Source organism: Strigops habroptila, chromosome 7 (genome assembly GCF_004027225.2).
Source record: "Strigops habroptila isolate Jane chromosome 7, bStrHab1.2.pri, whole genome shotgun sequence".
In the NCBI taxonomy this organism is placed as follows: Eukaryota; Metazoa; Chordata; class Aves; order Psittaciformes; family Psittacidae; genus Strigops; species Strigops habroptila.
In genome coordinates this window covers 6304841-6325319 of record NC_044283.2, presented here as the reverse complement: position 1 = coordinate 6325319, position 20479 = coordinate 6304841, and the positions used below count along the sequence as shown (strand labels likewise).

The 20479-nt window shown below is 45.3% G+C and overlaps 1 protein-coding gene and 1 non-coding gene across 2 annotated transcripts; both read left to right on the top strand.

Moving 5' to 3' along the window:
* Window positions 1-21: 21 nt before the first annotated feature.
* PTCD3 (pentatricopeptide repeat domain 3) lies at window positions 22-19628 on the top strand. Its single transcript, XM_030491900.1, has 24 exons — window positions 22-131; window positions 1174-1223; window positions 2032-2071; window positions 3063-3108; window positions 3859-3927; window positions 5147-5251; window positions 6170-6293; window positions 7353-7486; window positions 8200-8273; window positions 8582-8669; window positions 8761-8821; window positions 9107-9189; window positions 9850-9994; window positions 10538-10588; window positions 11104-11187; window positions 11985-12013; window positions 12522-12625; window positions 13819-13897; window positions 13987-14077; window positions 15209-15294; window positions 16788-16936; window positions 17761-17802; window positions 18070-18228; window positions 18922-19628. The coding sequence occupies exons 1-24, from the start codon at window positions 37-39 to the stop codon at window positions 19004-19006; spliced, it is 2073 nt and encodes a 690-aa protein (XP_030347760.1). The 5' UTR covers window positions 22-36; the 3' UTR covers window positions 19007-19628.
* Window positions 8898-9040, top strand: LOC115611081. The gene has a single exon (XR_003992455.1). It is a non-coding gene; the product is annotated as a small nucleolar RNA SNORD94 (small nucleolar RNA).
* Window positions 19629-20479: the final 851 nt, after the last annotated feature.

The following is a 20479-nucleotide window of genomic DNA, read 5'->3' as shown; positions in this document are numbered from 1 at the left end:
GCCCAGCTTCCCAGAGCGCAGTGCGGGAGGGCTGGCATGGCGGCGCGGCGGATGGGGCGTAGTTCTTGGCGGCGGGTCTTGTCGCTGAGCCGGCGGTGCTGCGTGCTGGGCGGGAGGAGAGAGTGCTACCGGTAAGGGTCCCGCAGCGCAGGGGAGAGCAGGGCCCGGCGGCGATGGCACCGTGCGGGAGCAGCGGGGGAGTGGTGGTGGGCAGGGGAGGTGAGGCGGGAAAGGCTGCGCATGCGCAGTGGCGGCGTGAGGGGGTGTCATGGCGGGGTCTGAGGGGAGCCCTTCATCTGGGTGTTTCTCCCTTTGTGATGTGCTCAGGGGCTCGGAGCCGCCCCGGGAGTGAGTCTGAGCGGTTAAGTGCTGCCTAGAGCTGAATCCAGCTGATTGACGGAGCGGAACATGAGTTTGTGCCCAGGCAGCCAAGGAGCCAACAGCATCCTGGCCTGTATCAGCACCAGTGTGGCAGCAGGACCAGGGCAGTGATCATCCCCTGTGCTGGGGCACTGGTGAGGCTGCACCTCGAATCCTGTGTCAGTTCTGTAGCCCTCACTACAAGAGAGACATTGAGGTGCTGGAGCGGGACCAGAGAAGGTCACCGGAGCTGGTGCAGGGCCTGGAGCACAAGTGTGATGAGGAACGGCTGGGCGGGTTTAGTCTGGAGAAGAGAAGGCTCAGGGGGGACCTTATTGCTCTCTACAGCTGCCTGAGAGGAGGTTGTAGTGAGGTGGGGTTCATCTCCTCTCCCAGGTAACAAGGGGTGGGACAAGAAGAAACGGCCTCAAGCTGCACCAGGGGAGGTTTAGACTGGAGATTAGGAACAGTTCCTTCACTGTATTAGAACAGGCTGCCCAGGGCAGTGGTGGAATCACAGTTCAAAACTGTGTAGACGAGGCCCTCAGTGACATGGTTTAGTTGTGGCCTTGGCAGTGCTGGGGTAAAGGTTGGACTTGATGATCTTAAAGGTCTTTTCCAACCTGTTTGATTCTATGATTGTATGAAAAAGCAGATGAAGGGGGGAGGTTGCTTTCAGGGTGTGTCTCAAGCAAAAAGGTCCCGCTCCACTGAGTACTCTGCAGGCAAAATGCAACATGTGGGATGGTAAAATCATACCTCGTAAGTTTATGTGGCATATAGGAACAGCTAGAAACTCTGTTTCATTTATAGGTGTTCTTCTAGCAGTACAGCTCTTGGGAAGACTGCAGACAATTCAGAAGGTATGATGTCTTAATTACTTGTTTCTTGCATGTGTTTTTTTTAACATATGTGTGTTTGGAGATGAGGAAGATATGAATGGAATGCCCTCTTTCCCCTTGTTGCATTTTCTTTCCCATTCTTCATTGTGCAGAGATTTCCTGGCTTAACTTGATCAACCTCACCACCAAACAGCTCTCTGCTCCAGGAGCATGAACTTGATTTGTCCAGCTGCTCTTTGAAATGGAATGAACTATAAAAAGGAGTTTTCCATCTTGATCCTGACAGTTTTCTTCATGTTCTTTCTTATTCTCCTTACTCCTTAACCGTATTTGTGCTCTGAGTTTTGTGAGCAGAGTGAGCTGGGGTGCTCAGAGCCATGCTGCACATGGGAACAGGCTTCTGCCAGTCACTAACAGCTTGTGGAAGCATCAACTCAGAGACAGTGGGAAAAGCGCCTCTGCAGACCCCTCTCTGGGGTCCCACATAATCAGGAGGTCCCACGTGAATGAATTTGCTAAGACGCTTTACTAACAACCTCTGGCTTGCTTATTTTGGTATTGTTGTGTTTCTCTTTTCCTCTTTGGGAAAACATGGGAAAATTGATCCTTGGGGTGGAAGGAACTGAGCAGCTGGAGCAGAAAAGGGCACTTTGCTGCAGTATTCAGACACCTTTTCTATTACCATTGCAGTGAATTGTGGCCTGCATTAAACTGTGGCTTGAAACTCCTTGCTTAGTCCTTTAGAGCTGGATCAGCTTAAATTGATTTTCATTATTTTCTTTGGGCATCTGCTTGTGTCTAATAACAATTTGAATATTGTTTCTCATAGTTGCACAAGAAGAAATTGTGCTCCCCCGAAGGAAAACCTGGTGAGTATTTATTGCTGGAATCTCTCTTGACCTGGAAGAAAACCATTGTCAGGCAGCTGAATGTAGTCTGTCCACCAGAGGTGAACATGAAAATTCAGGTTGCTGTGTTCCTGGATTTAATGTCCCACTCGTGGCTTTCCCTGCTGAATGGGAGCTCTGAGAATATTCTTGAGTCTTACTCTCTGTGCAGAGTAAGTACACTCCATTCCTGACCTTTAAGAACTGTTATAAGGACTGTGTTTTTAAGCACAGTTCTGTTGCTTTGTAAAGGATCCCATTTGCTGGAAATGTGTAAAATCCATTTAGTTTGACTGCATGGGGGTGTGTTTCAGCTAAATCAACTTGACCATTGGTAGCTGCCTGAATACATCCAGGTTAGAAATGATGCAGCTGAACTAAAGCTGCTTTCTTGGAAGCACCTAAGGTGAACTTGCATGACTGCAGCAAACACTAAGTTTATAGCCAAATGGTTTCTGCATGTCAACCTAAAATAAGACCACCTTCACCTAAACCCTCTCACTGGCCTTGCCTTTTCTTGAAATACAGCAAAGTCTTAAGGAGTCCTGCAAAATCTAGTACAGTTTTGGGGTTTTTTTTTCCCTCCCAAGACTTGTCTTGGAGAGGGACTTGTGTCTCCATCCCTCAGATGGGGGGCTCTGAGAGGAGCGTTCCAGGGAATTCTGTGTCCCTTCCCAATGTTCCTCTTTTAATCATTTATAATGGCAGGAGTGGTAGCAGGAAGCACACATGCTTTTTTGGTTTTCCTCAGTCTTGTCTTTTACCTGTTGTTGTTCCAAAACTGAGACCATTTTAGTAGTTGTGTTTTCCTCCCTTTGCAAAAAGTGGTGTTTTCTAAGTGCAGCAAAAACCTATTTCCTAGAATTGAAAATCCTCAGGGGCCAGGATAAGCCTGTGCTTGCTCTACATACAGTATAATGCATAACACTGAAAGTCTGCAACTGACTATTAATCAGAGCTCCTTTATGTTTAGGGATAAACTGGCAGTTCTTCAGACATTGGCTTCTACTGTGAAAAGGGTAAGTAGTTCCCTTGATCATGGAAATGGGTCGGTTTGTCCATCTCAAGGGACAGCCTTGCACTCTGAGGGCTCTTACTTCTGCTTTGTCCATAAATGAAAGATGGGATGCATGGATCCAAAATCCTTTTTTTAGAGGGTTTCACTTTTGCTCAACACGTTTTGCTGTGTCCTTAAAGCCTCATTTTAGTGCTAAGAGAGAGCTGCAGCTCCCAGTGAAAGCTGTAATACTTTGATATGGCTTCTGTCAACATCAGGAGCAAGTTCCTTTACCAGTTCAGCTTCCCAGTCCAGATTGCCTCTTCCCAATCTCAGTGCAGAAAGCAAGCCTTGCAAAGAGCAGTGAATGTCTATTCAACATCTGTAAATGCTGTGATCCTTTAATCCTGTCTGTCTGTAATTCTGGAAGTTCAGTCTATTCCTGCAAGTCCCCTCAGCTCCCCCAGGACTGTTACGGTTGGGTTTCTCCTCACTTCACAGGGTATTTGCTGCTTGCCATGTTATAGTAAGGGCCCTTTTGTTGTCACTGTGTTAGCCTCTGTGTGTGTGTGTATAATGGAAATGCTTTTAAGCTATTTCCAAACAGATTAAACCCTTTTGAACTGGAGGAGCTTCTGTTAAATGGGCATCTGATGGTGATTATGATGGAAGTGTTCATTGTGTCCTAAATGCCATGAGGCAGTGTGATATGACTACAGTGTGCATGTATACATAACGAAACATTTCAATCCTTGGGTTCTGCTTTCTACAGGATCCTACTGCTGCTCATTACATGTTCCCAGATGACCCTTACCTTATGCCAAAAAATGCAGCCAATTTTGTAAGTATTTCCTTTCAGATCTTTGATAGCTTCCCCCTTGATCCCCTTCATCTGGGCTTCAGCAGTTATAAAAGAAGATTAAGTCATCAGATTTCTTTTCTCCTCTGTGTCTTTCTGAATGCATAATGACTGGAGCATTTCTGTGCATGCTAGAGAAATCCACCCTGCACACACAAAGTTCTCTCTTCTTATTGCCCATGTAGGGACCTTCCAGTTGGCACAGCTCTGTTAACATTCCTGCAAGGTAGTGGCTCACTTGCTGAGTTGTTCTGTTTCTCCGTGTTCTGAGAACAGTAATTCTGTAGGTGAGACATTAAAACTGTGAGCTGAATTACAGACTGTGAATATGTGGTGCTCCAAGTGCTGAGATTTTGTGCTTACAGTTAAATTTTAATTAAATGTATGACTTAAAACACGCAAGATCACTTGTCTGTCTGTTACTACATAGACTACATGCTACTAGTTTACTGTCCTGGCCAAGCCCCAGGAATTTTAGTTCTATCACAGAGCAGCTATTTGTTAACTTAGGCTTATGCAAATAGTAGTATTAAGATGATAAGAGAGAGAAAGAAGGGAAGGAGGCTTCCTCTGATGTTACCTTTGCCTAAGATTAAAGAGCATGAAGCTGAGGTGGGAGAAGGCAAAAGTGGAAATGATGGCAAGAAGGAACTGCTGCGTGTGATGTTAATTGGAGTGTAGTGAGAGAAGACCGGGAGCTGAGATACCTCATTGCAAATCAGTGTGGCTTCAGTTCTGCTGCATATCAGAGGTGAAGCCGTTGAGAACACTGAAGACAGCAGTCAAATGTAAAGAGTTTGAAAAGAAACAGGCTTTAGAACTTGAGGAAAAGAGGTAAATGGGAATCAGATGATGCTCTTGGAAATGAAAGCCAAGGAGAGAAATGTCCAAGTGCCATAACTCTAAAAACAGAGCTGCTTTTCAGCTCGAGGCAGTAGTGCACCATTTCACAGCTTTGGTGCAGAGCTCTGTATCTTGACTAAGTAAAAAGAAAGTAAATGACAGTCTCATCAAAGAGCAGACATTCTTATATTGGCATAAATACCAGAATGTGTCTCTGGAACATTGTCTCCTGCCTGTATTTTTGCTAGGAGTTGCAAATGAAACAGGAATTCAATTGGATCCTGTCAGAATGCTCAGGGTTACGGAAGATGTTCTAACGACATGTCTCTTCTTCTTCTTCTCTCTCATTCCTGTGCAGCGGCTGTTTGCGTTGTCGAAGGAGTCTGGGATAAATGCTGCAAAATTCATTATTAAGCAATTTCCTCAGTATTTTGACAAGATTTCTGTAGAGCCCGACGTACTAGTAAGCTTTTTGCTTTTAATTTTCATTGTGTCTGTGCTTTGTCAGGTAGTGAAATCAACTGTCTGGTCCAAAACTAATACAAAAGGATTATTTTGTTAGCTGTTTTGCAGACAGCTGTGAAGGCAGTGCTGTATTTCCATTGTGTTTCTGAAGTGAACGTTTTTCCTTGGGCATTCAATCTCATGTCAGGTTCTTTAGATAAAAGTAAGAAAAGAAATGTTGTTTAGGTGTTTAGAGAAGAGAAGCTGCATGGAGACCTCAGAGCAGCTTCCAGTATCTCAAGGGGGCTACAAGGATGCTGGAGAGGGACTCTTCATCAGGGACTGGAGTGACAGGACAAGGGGTGATGGGTTCAAACTGAAACAGGGGAAGTTCAGGTTGGATATAAGGAAGAAGTTCTTTACAGTGAGGGTGGTGAGGCACTGGCACAGGCTGCCCAAAGAAGTGGTAAATGCTCCATCCCTGGCAGTGTTCAAGGCCAGGTTGGACAGAGCCTTGGGTGACATGGTCTAGTGTGAGGCGTCCCTGCCCATGGCAGGGGGTTGGAACTGGATGATCTTAAGGTCCTTTCCAACCCAAACCATTCTGTGATTCTATGTTGAGTTACTAGCATGGAAGTGAGAGATCAGGGTGTGTGCTGTTTCATCACCAAAAGGACTGTTATTGTTGGGCTGGGAGGGCTGGGAGATTATCAAAGCAGTGTCTTAGGTGAAGAGTAAGGATACTGAGTAGGAGTAAGGCCTTTGAGCAACCAGGGCAGTGGAAGGTGTCCCTGTTCATGGCAGGGGGTTGGAACTAGATGATCTCTAATGTCCTTTCTAACCCAAACCACTTTGTGGTTCTATATGTGGTTAGTTGTTTGAGCAATGATTTAGAGAAGGTTTAAGATCATGTCTAACTTACACTCTTTGCTTTTAGTGCTTTATGCCTGAGATTCTGACACCTCAGATTGAAGGAGTGAGTGAAGAAGCTCTAAAAGAGCATATCCACCTCAGAAGGGTGAAGGATTCTGTGAACCTGTTTGATCAGCTTGTACAAGCAGGTATGTGCTCACCTGCCAGATTCTGTGGTGCAGCTCTACTTAAATTGTGCCCAAAATATCTTAGTAGCTGGCACAGGCTGTGGAGACAGTTTCATGACTGTACTGCTGCCCTTCACAACTGACTGTGGTCTGGTGAAGGGATTCTCCAGAATCACTGGGCCCTCCTTATCTGCTGCATGTCTGCCATGTCACTTTGGTGATAAGGAGAACAAATGATTTCTGTAAAGATGCAGATGATAGGGTGTGGAGTTTCATCCTTCTCTTCCAAAGTAAAAGAACTGTGATGTAGCAGAGCAGAGACTGTTACAAGGCAGATGCTCTGTGACTGGGTGATGCCATTCAGCCTCCAAGGGCACTCGTGCAGTAGCATCCTGGTTGGTATAAACTGCATCTGTGCTGAGCACTTTGCTGCTGTGTTGGACTGGTGCAGCACAGCAGCTGAGTGTCCCTTCTGTAGACCTGCCCTCAGTAAATGAGTCTTTCTCAGTTCTTCCTTAATGTGGACCCTATTTCTGTTGTGGTGAATAAGGAGAAGGCAATAGAAAACTGTAACTGCCACCAGCCTCTGGATGAGGAAGGCTTACTGGGAAGGAGAGACCTTCTCATATCTACTACAAGATGAAAAAGAGATGATTCTGTCAAGTAGCTGGGTTCTTTTGGTTGGTTTTCAATCTGTTTCATAGAGAGTGGAACACACAAAGTGCTCTTCACAGCAGGGTATATCCTAGGAGTAGTTATGAAAAGCACTGGAAATTTCAGTTGCTCTGTTGGGCTTGTGCTGCTTCACAGTTTCAGCTGCCACTTCCCTCTGCCACTTAGTCAGGACAACTCCTCTTTCAGTGGCTTCAATCAAAAACCCAGATACTCTAGTTCAGTGTTAAAGTTGTTTCCTGCTGTGAATGGGTTTGTGGAAGTACTGGTGTCACACTTGCTAGACAGTGCCTTTATGTTGAAAGAGAACAAAGTGGTGTAACTGGGTGTTCAAAAGTGTTCTGATATGCCTGTAGAACGGTGTGTTCTTTACTTTCTCTGTGACTCTTTACTCCTCATTTTCTACAGGTACTCCTGTATCTCTGGAGACCACAAACAGCCTTTTAGATTTGTTATGTTTCTATGGAGATGGAGAATCCACACAGGAAAAAGAGGAGGAAGGAAAAAAGGAAGAAGCAAAAGAGGATTCGGAAGAACCAGGGGTATAAAAACCCTGTTGATCTCTATTTCTTTATTTCTCTCATATGTAGTGGGAGTGTATCAAGGTGATGTCAAGATCTTTGTACTGTGATTACCTGCCTGGGAGATGGGGTGGGTCAGATGCAGTCAACATTCCCAAGAGATCCAACAGTTATAAAAATCCAGTGTCTGACCTAGTAGCAAAAGTAGTTTCCATAAAGCTGAACTGAGTAACCAGAACCCTGTCTTGGCTTAGTTCTGCTGAACTTGCTTTTATAGTCACATGCAAAGAACACCTCTAGTGCAGATCACAAGTTAATTTTCTTCCAGTCTGAACCATATTAACTAGATTTCAGTGAAGTTTAGGGCTCCTTGTATAGTCTTAGAGCATCAGGTCACAGGGTGCAGCAGTAGATAGGTTGCACAATACCTGTCCCTGGGAAGACTGTTGAGAGAGAAAGGGTTTTACAGAGTATTTGCTATAATCTGGTGGTTCCCACCAACTCCACAAATACATATAATTTACTTTGTTAGTATGTTTAATAACATAAATATTAATCTAGTTATTGCTTCCTGAGCACTATAATAGAAATTATTTCAATGTAACCCATTAAAATCCACCTTTGGCAGCATAGAAATTGTTGCTGGACCTCTGTGTTGTTCCCAAATCACGGCATTTGATGTTGAGTCACAGCTTTGACCTTTGTGAAACTTACTTCTGCCAAAATCTCTCCAGGTGAATGCTTCAGAGCAGAAGGCTCCAAAGAGGCGATTCCAAAGAGGTTCACAGTCATCTGGCCCTCGATGGAGGTATAGAGAATATTGCCAGTATTCCTGTATTCAATGGGTTGTGCACATGCACTGATACAAAACAGACTTCCAAGACTTTAGCAGCCCATACTGGCAGGTGTTACTTGCTAAATACATCTCTAATCTTTTAAAGTATTGATGGAGATGTAATAAGTGATTGTAGAATAGCTCAAAGTATCACAAGTAATATATTTGTATGTCAGCCCTTGGGTGTGCAGCCCATTGCTTTGTGTTGTGCATGTTAAATCCTTTTCCTAAAGGTATCTTCTGTTGAATTCTTTAACATTCAGCTTGTTCGTTGGTTCTAGGGAGAACAACAACGCTGAAAGGATATTTAAGATAATGCCAGAGAGGAATGCACACTCCTATTGCACCATGATCCGTGGGATGGTGAAGGTAAAGTTATCCTTCAGTGCTGGGGGGGCTTTTTTCAGCTTGTAGGATCTCACACAGTCACAGAGACTCTCTTTTTGTTGGTTTCTTGCAGCATGGGGCTTTTTTTAAAGCTTATGACATGTACGTAGACTTGCTGAACGAAAGACACAAGGGTAAGTGTGTCCTGCTTTTACTTTGTAGTCTTCTAAGTAACAGAAACCCGTTGTTGGGTACATGAGTATGTGTTTCATGGCGGTGATGATTGGCGCAGGGGTACGGACCTCAGCTGGATCATGGGAGCTGAATGCAAGCTGTTTGTTCCAGTGCAGCTGGCATGTGGCTGGCTCACTTGGAACCAGGTTTGCATGAGACTTTGCCAAAAACTGAGCCATGTCAGCACAAAGTGTTCTCTGTAGAATGCAGTTGTCAGTTAAAATGAATTACCTTCCGCTTTCCAGCTGATGTGCACGCCTTCAACGCACTGATTTCAGCAGTCCCACATCTAAAGGACAGGTTCTTGGAAAGACGGGAATTAGCTAAGGTAAGGCAGTAGAGCAGAAGAGGTGGGAAAGGGGTAAGAGTGTAGGGGCTGGGTCTGCTTTAGCAGTAGAATTTTGCAGATGACTAAAAACAAGAGCTTTGTACAAAGATACTGATACCTGCTGCAAATGAAGTCCACTGGTTTAAACATAGGAACTAGCTATTGGGGAGTGGAAAACATGCAAAGTCCAACCTTGCCCTTGCAGAATGAGATCATTGCCTTTTGAGAACATACCTGGACAGAAAGTAATGGGGAAATTATGCTGGGAGATAAAACCAAACCAACCATTTTAGATAAAACCTCTTTGAATTGTAATTCCTGGGGTGGGATGGAAAGGGGATTTTGAGGGGTGACATGAGAGGTTCTGATTTTAATGACGTAACATCAGTAAGGAAAAATAGTTTGTAAATTTAAGAATTCCCTTGACGAGATGCAGTTCTCCAAGGTCTGATCTGATGTAATTTTATAGTCTTGTTTTTTGATTAAATTAAGTAAAAATTAGATGGTATTCCCTTAATAAATGATCACTTGAGGTAGAGTCATTCACTTGAAGAGGGTGAGAAGGATTAGCTTGAGGATATGAGTGTATACCTACCTGCCAGCTGAACTGTGATCTATATAACATGCAAAGCACTAAGGATTTGGGGATTCTTCTTTAAGGACCTCCTGAATCACATGGCTCAACAGGAAGTGCAACCAAATCTACTAACTTTTAATGCTTTACTGAAGACCCTGAGAAGATGTGGTGGTGTAGGCAGAAATATGTCGTTATTGGTAATAAAGGAAATGGAAGCACTTGATATAGGTAAGAGAACCAGAATGGTTGTTATATTCCAGTGCCACCTCCAGAATAGTTGGTAGAGGAGTTACAGTGATTCCTAGTTGCAGGGAGGAAGTCCAGGGCTTGTGGAAAAAGCATTTCTCCCTGTTCTCAACTTCACTATTTGTTTCCTTCTGCAAGAGAACTGAGAAGTAAAGATAAGTACTAAGCTGTGGCCACTCAGCAAGCCAGTGCCTGTGGATTTCAGACTGAATCATCATCTTCAGCCCTTGTTGATTAGTAATTGCAACACAGTGGCTGCACTTAGCCCTTTAGGTCAAATAATGAAGCATTTTGGTGCTGTAGGCTGTAAGTTGGGAGCATGTTTATCATTACATTTTTACTTGTAGTTACCTTTAGCTACTTAGATGTGTGTATGCAGTGGGGGAGTGTGTTCTAGCCCATAGGCTCTTCCTCAACTGGGTCCTTATTGTAGTACTGTAGAAATTAGAGTAAGTTTATACATGCTGCTCAGGCATAAAGCTCAGCCAAGAATGTTAAAGTAACTTCAGTGTTTTTGCTTTCCAGAGCCTAGCCTTGCAACGTACGAGCATCTTCTCTTCATGTTTTATAGAGGCGGTACGTGCAACATCAGCTTAGTTCATGACCATGTCCTGTTTAACATCTGCTTTAAGTGCTTTCCAAATGTGATGGGTGAAGGCAGTTGATTTATGGGTGAAAAGACAACCTCCTGTGTTTGCAGTCCTAGTGTTACCTGTGCAGTCTGATTCTACAGAGGATCATAACCTCTTGCAGGGTGGGAAGAGTGCTTGAAAGCCCATTTCCTATCCCTTTGTGGCCACAAGTTGCTAAAGCTAAAGAGCAGATGCTACTCAGTCTCTGAGGAGGCTGGATCTGACTACAACACATGTGATTTGATGCCCTCTTGTGCTGTAGAAGTCTGGTAATAGTAAAGCAAACTTCAGAGCAAATAAAATTGCAGCTGGTGTAGAGCACCACGAGAATCATGACACTTGTTTGAAGTGATGTTGCTTGTTTCCATTCCCATATTGCATTTGCAGGCTGCTGCTCTTCATTAATGAAGTGTCTGGCACAACTGAGATGTGATGTTGCTTCTCTCTTTTGTCCCACAGTTGAACTTCACCCGTCGCGTATCATCTCGGAGGTGCTAGATGATGTTGAAAAGAGGAGTTTCACTCCCCAGGACCCTGATGATGGTGGGGACTTCAATATATCTCACAATCTGCATTCATTAAGCTTAGGTTAAGTTAATTTATTACATCTTGCAAGGGCAAGGGAGGTGTATTGTACCTAATGGCTTTAAGTAAATTGCCCCCATTTTGCCAGCCATTGTTTCAGTCCCTGCCAGCATCCAGTGCCCTTATGGTTCCTTCAGAAAGCCATAAAAGCCTATCCTAAATTCTCACCACACAGATGAAATGAGGTACTGAGCAGATAGTTTCTGTTCTTCCTCCTGCTGTGGCTTTCTTTGCCTCCCTGAAGCAGCATCAGTCTCTGTGCTGCTTTGAAATGTCACTTAGAGAAACCAGAGTCAAAGTGTCATGAAATGGGAAAGAGACATTTTCAGGGGGGCAGTTCTTGGGCAGCTCTGGGGTGTACTAGAGAGGTGGGTAACCTGCCGTGAACAGCACATGCTCTCTTCCACTGGAGTCAATAGAGAAGGTGAGTGATGTGGCTGCCTTTTTTGTTGCCTATAAGGCAAATAATGCTGTCTTGCATCAAACAAGAGAATGTAACTTTTGTAAACCTAAAGTCAAACAGATCTGCTTAAATCTGTCTCCAAAAGCATGGCACTATAGTTGCCTCACAACACTGGCTAGCAAAATTCAAGCCACACCAGAGTCTCTACATATAAAGTCTTTGTCAAACAGAGCTACACATTCAGCTTTCTAACTGAACATGTCTCTTGTGTCCTGTTGGAGGCTGGGTTAATGAGCTGCTCTCTGTGTCATGCAAAGTTTGAAGCTCACAGGTTCCATTTTCTCTCTTTCAGCCAACTTTTTTACCACTGCAATGCAAGCGGTAAGTGCCTCGTCCCTGCAGTCAGAATTCCTTTGAGCCCTCCAGCTAAGAATTGCCTCTGAGTTTTCCAGCCTGTCCTATAAGATTTACCTCCCAATATCTCCCTTTTTCACCTGTGTTCATCCCCTCCTCTAACTTACCTCCATGATTCTGCAGTTCTTTGCTTCATACCTGCTAAACTGGTAATGTGCATGCCTATGGGATGCATCTCTTGCTAGAGATGGCTACGTAAGTCTCTGTCCACTGTGCCCTACCTCCTGTTTCTAGTGACACTGCAGCAGCTGGACAGTCTCAGCACCAGAAGGTGTCAGTTTAGGTTAGAAAGCTCTTGTCCACTGGGAGAACCACACATTTGTCTCAACTAAACAGAATCCCTGAAGTCACTGAATTGCGTCCTGATAGAAATGGTTGCTCTCAGCTCATAACTCTTCATACATTGTGAAAGTGAGTCTCAGAGGGATGTATGAAGTGTTGGATTTGTAGCCAAAATCAAACTGTTTCATTACAGTGCTGTGATCTTAAGGACATCAAGCTTGCCTACCGGTTAAATAAGGCCTTGGAGAACGGAGACAACTGGAAATTCTTGAGCATGGATCGGTTAAATATCTACTGGTGAGTGCAGTGCAGCTGATATTGAGAGTCTTGTGTAGTGGTATCAGTTTGAATACAGCCCAGGATTCAAACATTGCAGAGCATGCTTCGGTGAACACCAGCTGGTTATTTTATGTGCAGTTTGGGAATTAGGTCTCTCTTAACGACAGTGACAGCTTAGGGATTATCTTCAGTTTGTGGCCTTACCCAAACTGAAGTGTCTGGAAGCATCAGTTCAGCTTAATACCCAACAACTGTACTGACCAGTTGTGTTTTCTACAGTCCTGTTCTCCACTTAAGATGGGAGCTTAGGAGGTAACGTCAAAACAGCGTACAGGTCAGACCTAGCTCTCTGCATGGTGGTGTGGAGAGAAGGTGCAGCACAGCGGGTTTATTTAGGCATGAAATTCCCATGTAGTTCCACAATTTGGCACTGTAATCGTGGCATCTGAAACACCTTCACCAATGTTATTAAGCGCAACAGTCACTGAACCTAAGTAAGTACCTGGAGCTTCCTGGTTGGAAGAAAAACCTGTTAAGGCATTGGAATCAGAGATGCTCCAGTGAATTGATAGAATCATCGTAAGAGTCATGGAATGGTTTGGGTCGAAGGGACCTTAAAGCTCATCCAGCTCCAACCCCCTGCCACGGGCAGGGACACCTTCCACTAGAGCAGGTTGCTCCAAGCCCCTGTGTCCAACCTGGCCTTGAAACTGATGAAAAATAATTACCATCAAAATAAGATGCATTTTCAGAGGTGGGATGATCCAGATGGCTGCACCTTATTTAGCCTGTAAATAAACCAAGGGAAATGAATGGAAATTGAATTCCTTGGTGTATGGACATTGGCTTAAGGTCCCAGGTGTGTATTGAGAACTTGCACAAGTAACAAGGTTAATTTAGTTCAGTTCTTAAAGTGGCTCTTAACTAGAGGTTGTATTTGAGACAGATACAGGTGCCTCTAACCTGGCATCAGGCAGGAACATTGCATTTTAAAGAACATAGTGATTTTAAAGTGCAATGCTCTAACTTGTGAATTCTGCCAATTGCCTTATGTCAGTTCTCTCATAAAACTGATCCTGCTTGTTTAATTGTATGGAGTATTACAATGGTACAGTTGATTGATCTGATCAGAACATCATCATTTGCTGGTGCTTCTGTATGGTTGCTTGATCTAATCCTTACTGAATTAGAACATTTCTCCCCTCCACTAGGTCAAAATTCTTCTCCTTGTTGTGTATGATGGAACAAATTGATGTTGTGTTGAAATGGTACAAAGAAATGTCCTGCTCGGTAAGTGTGTGTCAGAGTAAGCTTCAGAGCTTTGGTGTGGAGAAGTAGAACAGTTACAGCTTACTGAAATGATTCTTTTGCTTCATCAGCTCTTCTATCCAACTCCTAAAAACATACTGGACCTCCTTCAAGCACTGGATGCAGCCAACTACTTGGAAAGGATCCCTTCAGTCTGGGAAGGTTAGTGATAGCCACGTGGCTATGGAGGCAACTTGCCTGATACAAGTGAGGAGCTTTTATCCCTAAGTGGGAGGTAGTTGGGGAACTTCCCACTGCTCAGAATAGCCACAGTCAGGTGCTTTGGCATGAGGGTTGTTACTCCTCAGTGCAGTGGTGGGGCTGTCGTGTTAGAGAAAGGCAGAACCTATGTTTGGGGCTGCACAGACTATCAGTGTGGCTGTGTCATAGTCCAGTATCAGTGTCTTGGAAAACCAAATGCTTCCCAGAGAGCAGCACCTTAACCAACAGCCCAGGGTTCACTCATTTAAACTATTTACCTGTTCTTTGCCCCTTAAGAAGAGGAGACAAGAATGCAGGTACAGGCTTTAGCACACAGAAAATACCTTACTGTCACCCAGAGGGGACACACAGGTTCCTTTAGGGATCCTGGGCAGAATGATGACAGCACTAATTTGTAGTTACAATTAAAGCTTTATTTTCTTAACAGGATTTTATGGTTAGCATAGAATTTCTATAGGTAGAATCAGTGTAATACAATTTTATAAGTAGCAGAATTTAATAGCACCACTTAGCTTATGGCTTCTGATCATCTGGACCCTCTGCAGATGGGGTCAAATCTCACTACTTGGTTTGCTCTGTAGAAGAATACAAGTCACCACTTGGTCCTCAGAGGAAGCAGACAGTGGTGGAGGTGTCCCTGGCCGCTGAGGGACATGGGTCTCACTATCCAGCAGCAGTTCAGCTCCATCTTCCCACTTAGGACCTGTAACTGCTTGATATTATTGACAATGCTCTGTGTGCTCTTACCTTCCCTGTTCTGTGCCATGGTCAGCACCACCAGTGGGCTGGCTGGGTGCTGGGCACCCTGAAGGCTGTTAGCAAGGGGAGCAGTCAGCCTGGCACCCAGGAATCTGCAGGCTGGCAGGAAGAGGGAGAAGAAATCCTTTTGGATAATGCACTTAATGCCTAGGACCTTCAGGGCCTGATAATGAGGGGAAAGGGAACTAACACAGGACGTGCTCCGTCACAGAGAATGCCTTCTGAAATGGTGTTCAATACACTGAGCATATTGCCTGGAGTTGGGAGCAGAGGTACCAGCCACACATACTAACTGCTGCCTTTCTCTAACAGATGTGAAATACATGGGGCTTAATAGGAGAGCAGAACTGTTGGAAGAGTTCTTGTCGTTGATGAGCAGGGAGCAGCACCCTGATGAGGTAAGGAAGCTGTCATTGCTTAACCCCATATACAGCAAAGCACCACATAGCTGCTTGTTCCCTGCACCCCAGTGGGATGGTGAGGAGAATCAGAAGGGTAAAGGTGCAAGAACTAGGCTGAGATAAAAACAGTTTGATGGGTAAAGCAAAAACTGAGCAAGCAAAGCAGAACAAGGGATTCATTCACCACTCCCCATGGGCAGGCAGGAGTTCAGCCATCCCCAGGACAACAGGGCTTCATCACACGTAAGGGTTACTCAAGAAGACAAATGCCATCACCGCAAATATTCCCCACCACCACCCTTTCTTCTTCTTGCCCCAGCTTTACATGCTGAGCATGATGCCATACAGTCTGGAATATCCCTTGGGTCAGTTGTCCTGGCTGTGTCCCCTCCCAGCTGCTGGTGCACCCCCAGCCTGCTCACTGGTGGGGTGAGGAGCAGAAAAGGCCTCGACTCTGTGTAAGCACTGCTCAGCAGGAGCTAAAACATCCCTGTGTTACAGAATCGTAGAATAAACTAGGTTGGAAAAGACCTTTAAGATCATCAAGTCCAACTATTACCCCAGCACTGCCAAGGCCACCACTAACCCATGGCACTGAGGGCTTTGTCTATATGGTGTGTGAACACTTGCAGGGACGGTGACTCCAGCACTGCCCTGGGCAGCCTGTTCCAATGCCTGAGCACCCTTTGGGGAAGGAATTGTTCCTCATCTCCATCTAAACCTCCCCTGGTGCAGCTTGAGGCTGTTTCCTCATGTCCTGTCGCTTGTTACTTGGGAGAAGAGACTGAACCCCACCTCTTTACAACCTCCTTTCAGGTGGTTGTAGAGAGCGAAGTTACCAGCACTGTTTCCAGCACATCTCCAAAACACAGCCCTCTACTAGCTAACATGAAGAAAATTAACTCTATCTCAGCCAAAACCAGTCCAGAGGCTCTGTGAAAAGAGTAGAACTGTATCCCCATTTCTGTGTGCAGCACACAGACTGTATTTAAGTGCTGATTTATTCTCCCTGGTCAGCCTTAGAGGTCCAGTTGCAGTGCATATGCCATTCCAAATTCCCAGATGTATGTGAGCTCATCCAGGCCTGCTAAGTCCTTTGAATTGTCTTCAACCTCCAGAGAAACCTCAACACGGAAGAGGGTCACATCCTTACCAGGGTTTGGAAGAGTAATCCAGCCCAGCCAGCCACATCCTTGTGGAAGCACATGGCAGAACTCAGGAACTCTTGCCAAAGATGTCGTTGCAGTAACTGGTTTCTCAAACTGAGAAGGGTTAAAGGCTTGTGTGTACTGCAAAGCTCTCAAGTACCTACAAAGCCATCTTGGAGCTGGCCTGGTGGGGACAATTGTGCTGACAGAAGTGAGGGATTTTTGTGAGGAATAACCTTGGTTAATGCACACATTTAAACCACAAACCTGGAGGAAGAATTGCACCGAAGGGGAGATGTTAATTGTAGAGGGTTTGGGATTAATGGCACAATCTTCCCACAGATCCAGCAGGCGTTTGCCAAGTGTGCTGAAGACATCAAAGCTGTGCACGAGCAGGGTGGGAGGGAGCAGGTCCCGTTAGAGTGGACGAGCAGCACGTTGGGCTCCATCGCTCTCCTGTTTGCCAGGGCTGGCAGGACCCAGGATGCTTGGTACGTGTGAGCTCTTGGGTGCTGACCCTGTAACTCAAGGCTTAATCACAAAAATCAATGGAATACCGGTGCGGGCAAAGGGAAGGGATAAATCCTGCTGGGAATGTGAGGGGGGGTTTCCCTAATTTTATTGTTCATTCTTGGCACCAGCTTCAAGTTGTCTTAATAATGGGTTAGAAGTTAACGCAGCAGCTGCCTTAGAGCATCTTGCAGCTGCTTGTGGCAAGGTGGGGTTTATCACTTCACTAAGCACTGCTGGCTGCCTGCAGCTTCCAGAACTCCAGAACTCTTTGAAATTCAGACTGCTCAAGAGATTAATTAGAGTTTAATTAAACCTTTAATTAGAATGAACCCTACTTAAAGCTCTAAAGAGGATATATTTAGAACTAGAATTTGCTGTCCTGCCTGCTCTCAACTTGAAATGCTGATTGAAAATAGCTGGCTTCCAATTGAAGGTTCTGAGCTATTTTCTGTTAAACACAGATGTTCTCTTTGCACTGATTTGTCTGAAACAAAGGCTTGGCAAGTACCCTCCTAAAAATACACCATACTTTCAAGTAGGCTTCCCACCAGCAAGCTTTTAGTTTCTCTGCACTAGTTATTGTGTGTTAAAGCCATCAGTGCTGTTAGCTGGCACACACTGCATCTGTGAGAACACGGCATGGGATCTGTTTCAGATCCGTGGGGAAGATTGTTCCATGAAATTGAGCTTGCCTGTGTCTCAACAGGGGCTTGTCTTCTCCAGGAGATCCAATATCTGTCTCTTCCTGTTCCTGTGGTGTGTAGGGTTTTTTTTAATGACTATTTTGGTTTCTTTTGAACAGGAACATGATGGAGCGTTTCCAGCAAATCAATAGGATTCCCAGGTAAGTACTTTTAGGGTCTGACTTCAGGTAGAGGCTGAGATCTTGCATTTCTGTTATAGAATCATATCATAGTTGGGGTTAAAAGCTTTCTGCTGGGATAGGAGTTCCCAAGTGCATCACATTAGTACAGGGTGAAGGCCGAGGTGAAATTCCTGCAGGAGCAGAAATGGGCTGGTGGAGTGATGTGAGGATCTGTCACTTCCTCTAAAGCAGGAGTTCCCTGCTGTAAGTGAATGGCCACCTCACTCTTTGCCTTTGCTTTTGCAGTGATCAGGTGTTGGATGGGTTCTGGAACTGTGCTAAACAAACCAACTGCCCAGAGGAGGCGATTAAGCTGGTAAAGCTGGCAGCATCCCTCGGCCTTCCTGCATCTCACAGGCTTAAAAGCAGAACGGAGAAGGAATTTGAACTCTCTGAAAAGCAAAAGTAAGTTTAAGTACTTCATATTACTGCTGAAGGGGTATAGTAGGGTGTTGGAAGGGTAATTCCTGTGGAAAGATGGCAGAGAAGTGGCTTCAGAATGATGTGCCTTTGTGTGGGCTCTGGTTGATTCACACTCCTAAAATGGCCTTTGTTTTTGATTCCACACTATCCATCCCATCTAGGAGGAATGGGGTTAGCTCTATCCACCACTCAGATCTGCTTCCACCTTTCTTTCCCAGAATCTTTTCCTAACTGGGTCCGGCCACCTAAAAGAAACTGATTGCAGGCTAGTAAAAGCAGGGAATGGGCACAGGATGGGCCTGCACATGGCTCACAGGTTCTGAGGCCCATGGTTAATCTTAGTATGTCTCACGAGGCATCATTGTTCATTGCTGAGCTGCTGCAGCCAAGCTCAGTTGCTGGGTTTAACCTTGAGGGACCACAGTTTGGAACCAGTGGTCTGGGAATGAATACATAGAAGTCCTTGAAGAATCCAGAAGACCACTTCTGGATAACTGAAGTGGCTTTTCCCAAGGCAGTGGGTGTGCTTCCCCCAGATGCCAGGTGGATCTGTCCTTTGAGGATAATAGGCATCACACAGCCCATAATGTTCTCTGTGGAGGGGGTTTACCCTGTGTTTTAGACCTGTCTTTTCAAGCAGAAGTCACTGATCACTGAACTGTTTTACACATGCAGGAAGACATTGGAGAGCAGCCAGTCAGACAGTGACAGTGACAGCGATAGTGACAGCGACAGCGATAGTGGCAGCGACCGTGAGTAGCTGTCCCTCTTGCCTTCCTCAATGGAAAACTGGGAACAGCCACTGCCTGGATGCCAGGAGGCTCCTGTGAGAACTGAGGGGACAGCATCTGGGAGGTGCTGCAGCACTGCTGAGCATTCCAGAGCATTCCTATACCAGCCCTGCTTGGCAAGAGCATGTTGTCCTCATGGGAGCAAGCTGGAGAGTGTCCTGTTTAATCTTCTTGGTGACTTCAAACACAGCGTGGGCTACACCAGCACAGCATCTTCCACACCACTACATGCACAGCAGGCTCCTGATGGGCAGCCATGACCTGCTGCCACGTGGCTGAGGTGCAGAAAGGCTGCAGTCAGGAGGGCACTTCCTGGGGCTGCTCAGCACTGACAAGACATCGACAGCTTGAGCCACTTGGATCTCCTGTGACTTAAACCTGTGCCAGATTTAATTCCTTCCCAGCCAACTTCACTGAACTACTTAAATACGAGGTTTACTCTGTATGTAAACACTGCAAATGCAATACTCATCACCCACGGTGGTGGTCCTCATCTTTTTGGGTGTTCTGGGATAGGCTTTGGACTGTTCAGGATGTTAAAGCTACAATGTGTACAGCTGGAGGCTGCATGTAATAAATGGTTGACAGGAAGCTGGCTGCATCCTTGTACTCCCTGAGCAAACACTGTTGATGTCAAAGTGTTGCTGCTCTGTGAGAGGGTAAGTGAAGTGCATGCAGAGCACAGCAGTAAAGCTCATGAGGTGGCTGGGCTGAGGGCTGTGGTGTTTGTTCTCTGCCTTGGAAGTAACTGGTGCCCACAGCACTGTGCTGCTCTTCTCAGCTTGCAGAGGAAGCTGGAGGTGGGTGTTGAGGTGGTATCTTCAACAGGCAACAAAGGTGTAATTCCTGAGAGAGTTGAACCATAATCTAGTGAAAAGTAGGGAACAGTTGCTTCTCTTTGTGGAAAAAATGATGCATGATGCTGCAGGGCAAAAGTGCTTCAGCAGTGAGAAGCAACATCAGGGTAAGTCAGGAATGAGTTGGAACAATAGCTGCTAGAGGTAGACCAAACCACAGCTGAAAGGGTTCCTCGTGGTACAGGAGCAGAGGGGCAGTAACTGCTGCTTGAAGGCAAGGTTTGCTCCAAAAGGCAGACATGCCTGTGCAAGGATGTGTGATAACGTTGGGGTGTAGCAAAGAGAAAAGGCTTTCAGGGTGATAAGCTCTGGGCTATATTGTACAACCAGTTTAAAACTGGATCAGCAAGGGGACAGAGCCCCAGTTACTGATTTCAGCAAGTGAAGAAACATTGAGCAATGTTTCTTCACTGATAAGAAGGGAAAAAGGGGGAAGAAAGGAGAAAAGGGAAGGAAAGAGCTTGGTCTTTATGTGAGCTCTCATTGTTGAATCCAAGTCTGACTTCTACACAGAAATAGCCGGCTATCTGACACCACCAAAGAGCAAGGAATAGAAGTCCACTAGAATAATGTAAGTTATGCCTC

Bases quoted from the DNA above. Each gene is read 5' to 3' on its own strand.
- PTCD3 (XM_030491900.1), top strand. From the start codon at position 37: ATGGCGGCGCGGCGGATGGGGCGTAGTTCTTGGCGGCGGGTCTTGTCG. The intron at 13,898-13,986 runs GTAAGTGTGTGT...TTGCTTCATCAG, and splicing joins ACAAAGAAATGTCCTGCTCG to CTCTTCTATCCAACTCCTAA. The intron at 16,937-17,760 runs GTACGTGTGAGC...TCTTTTGAACAG, and splicing joins GGCAGGACCCAGGATGCTTG to GAACATGATGGAGCGTTTCC.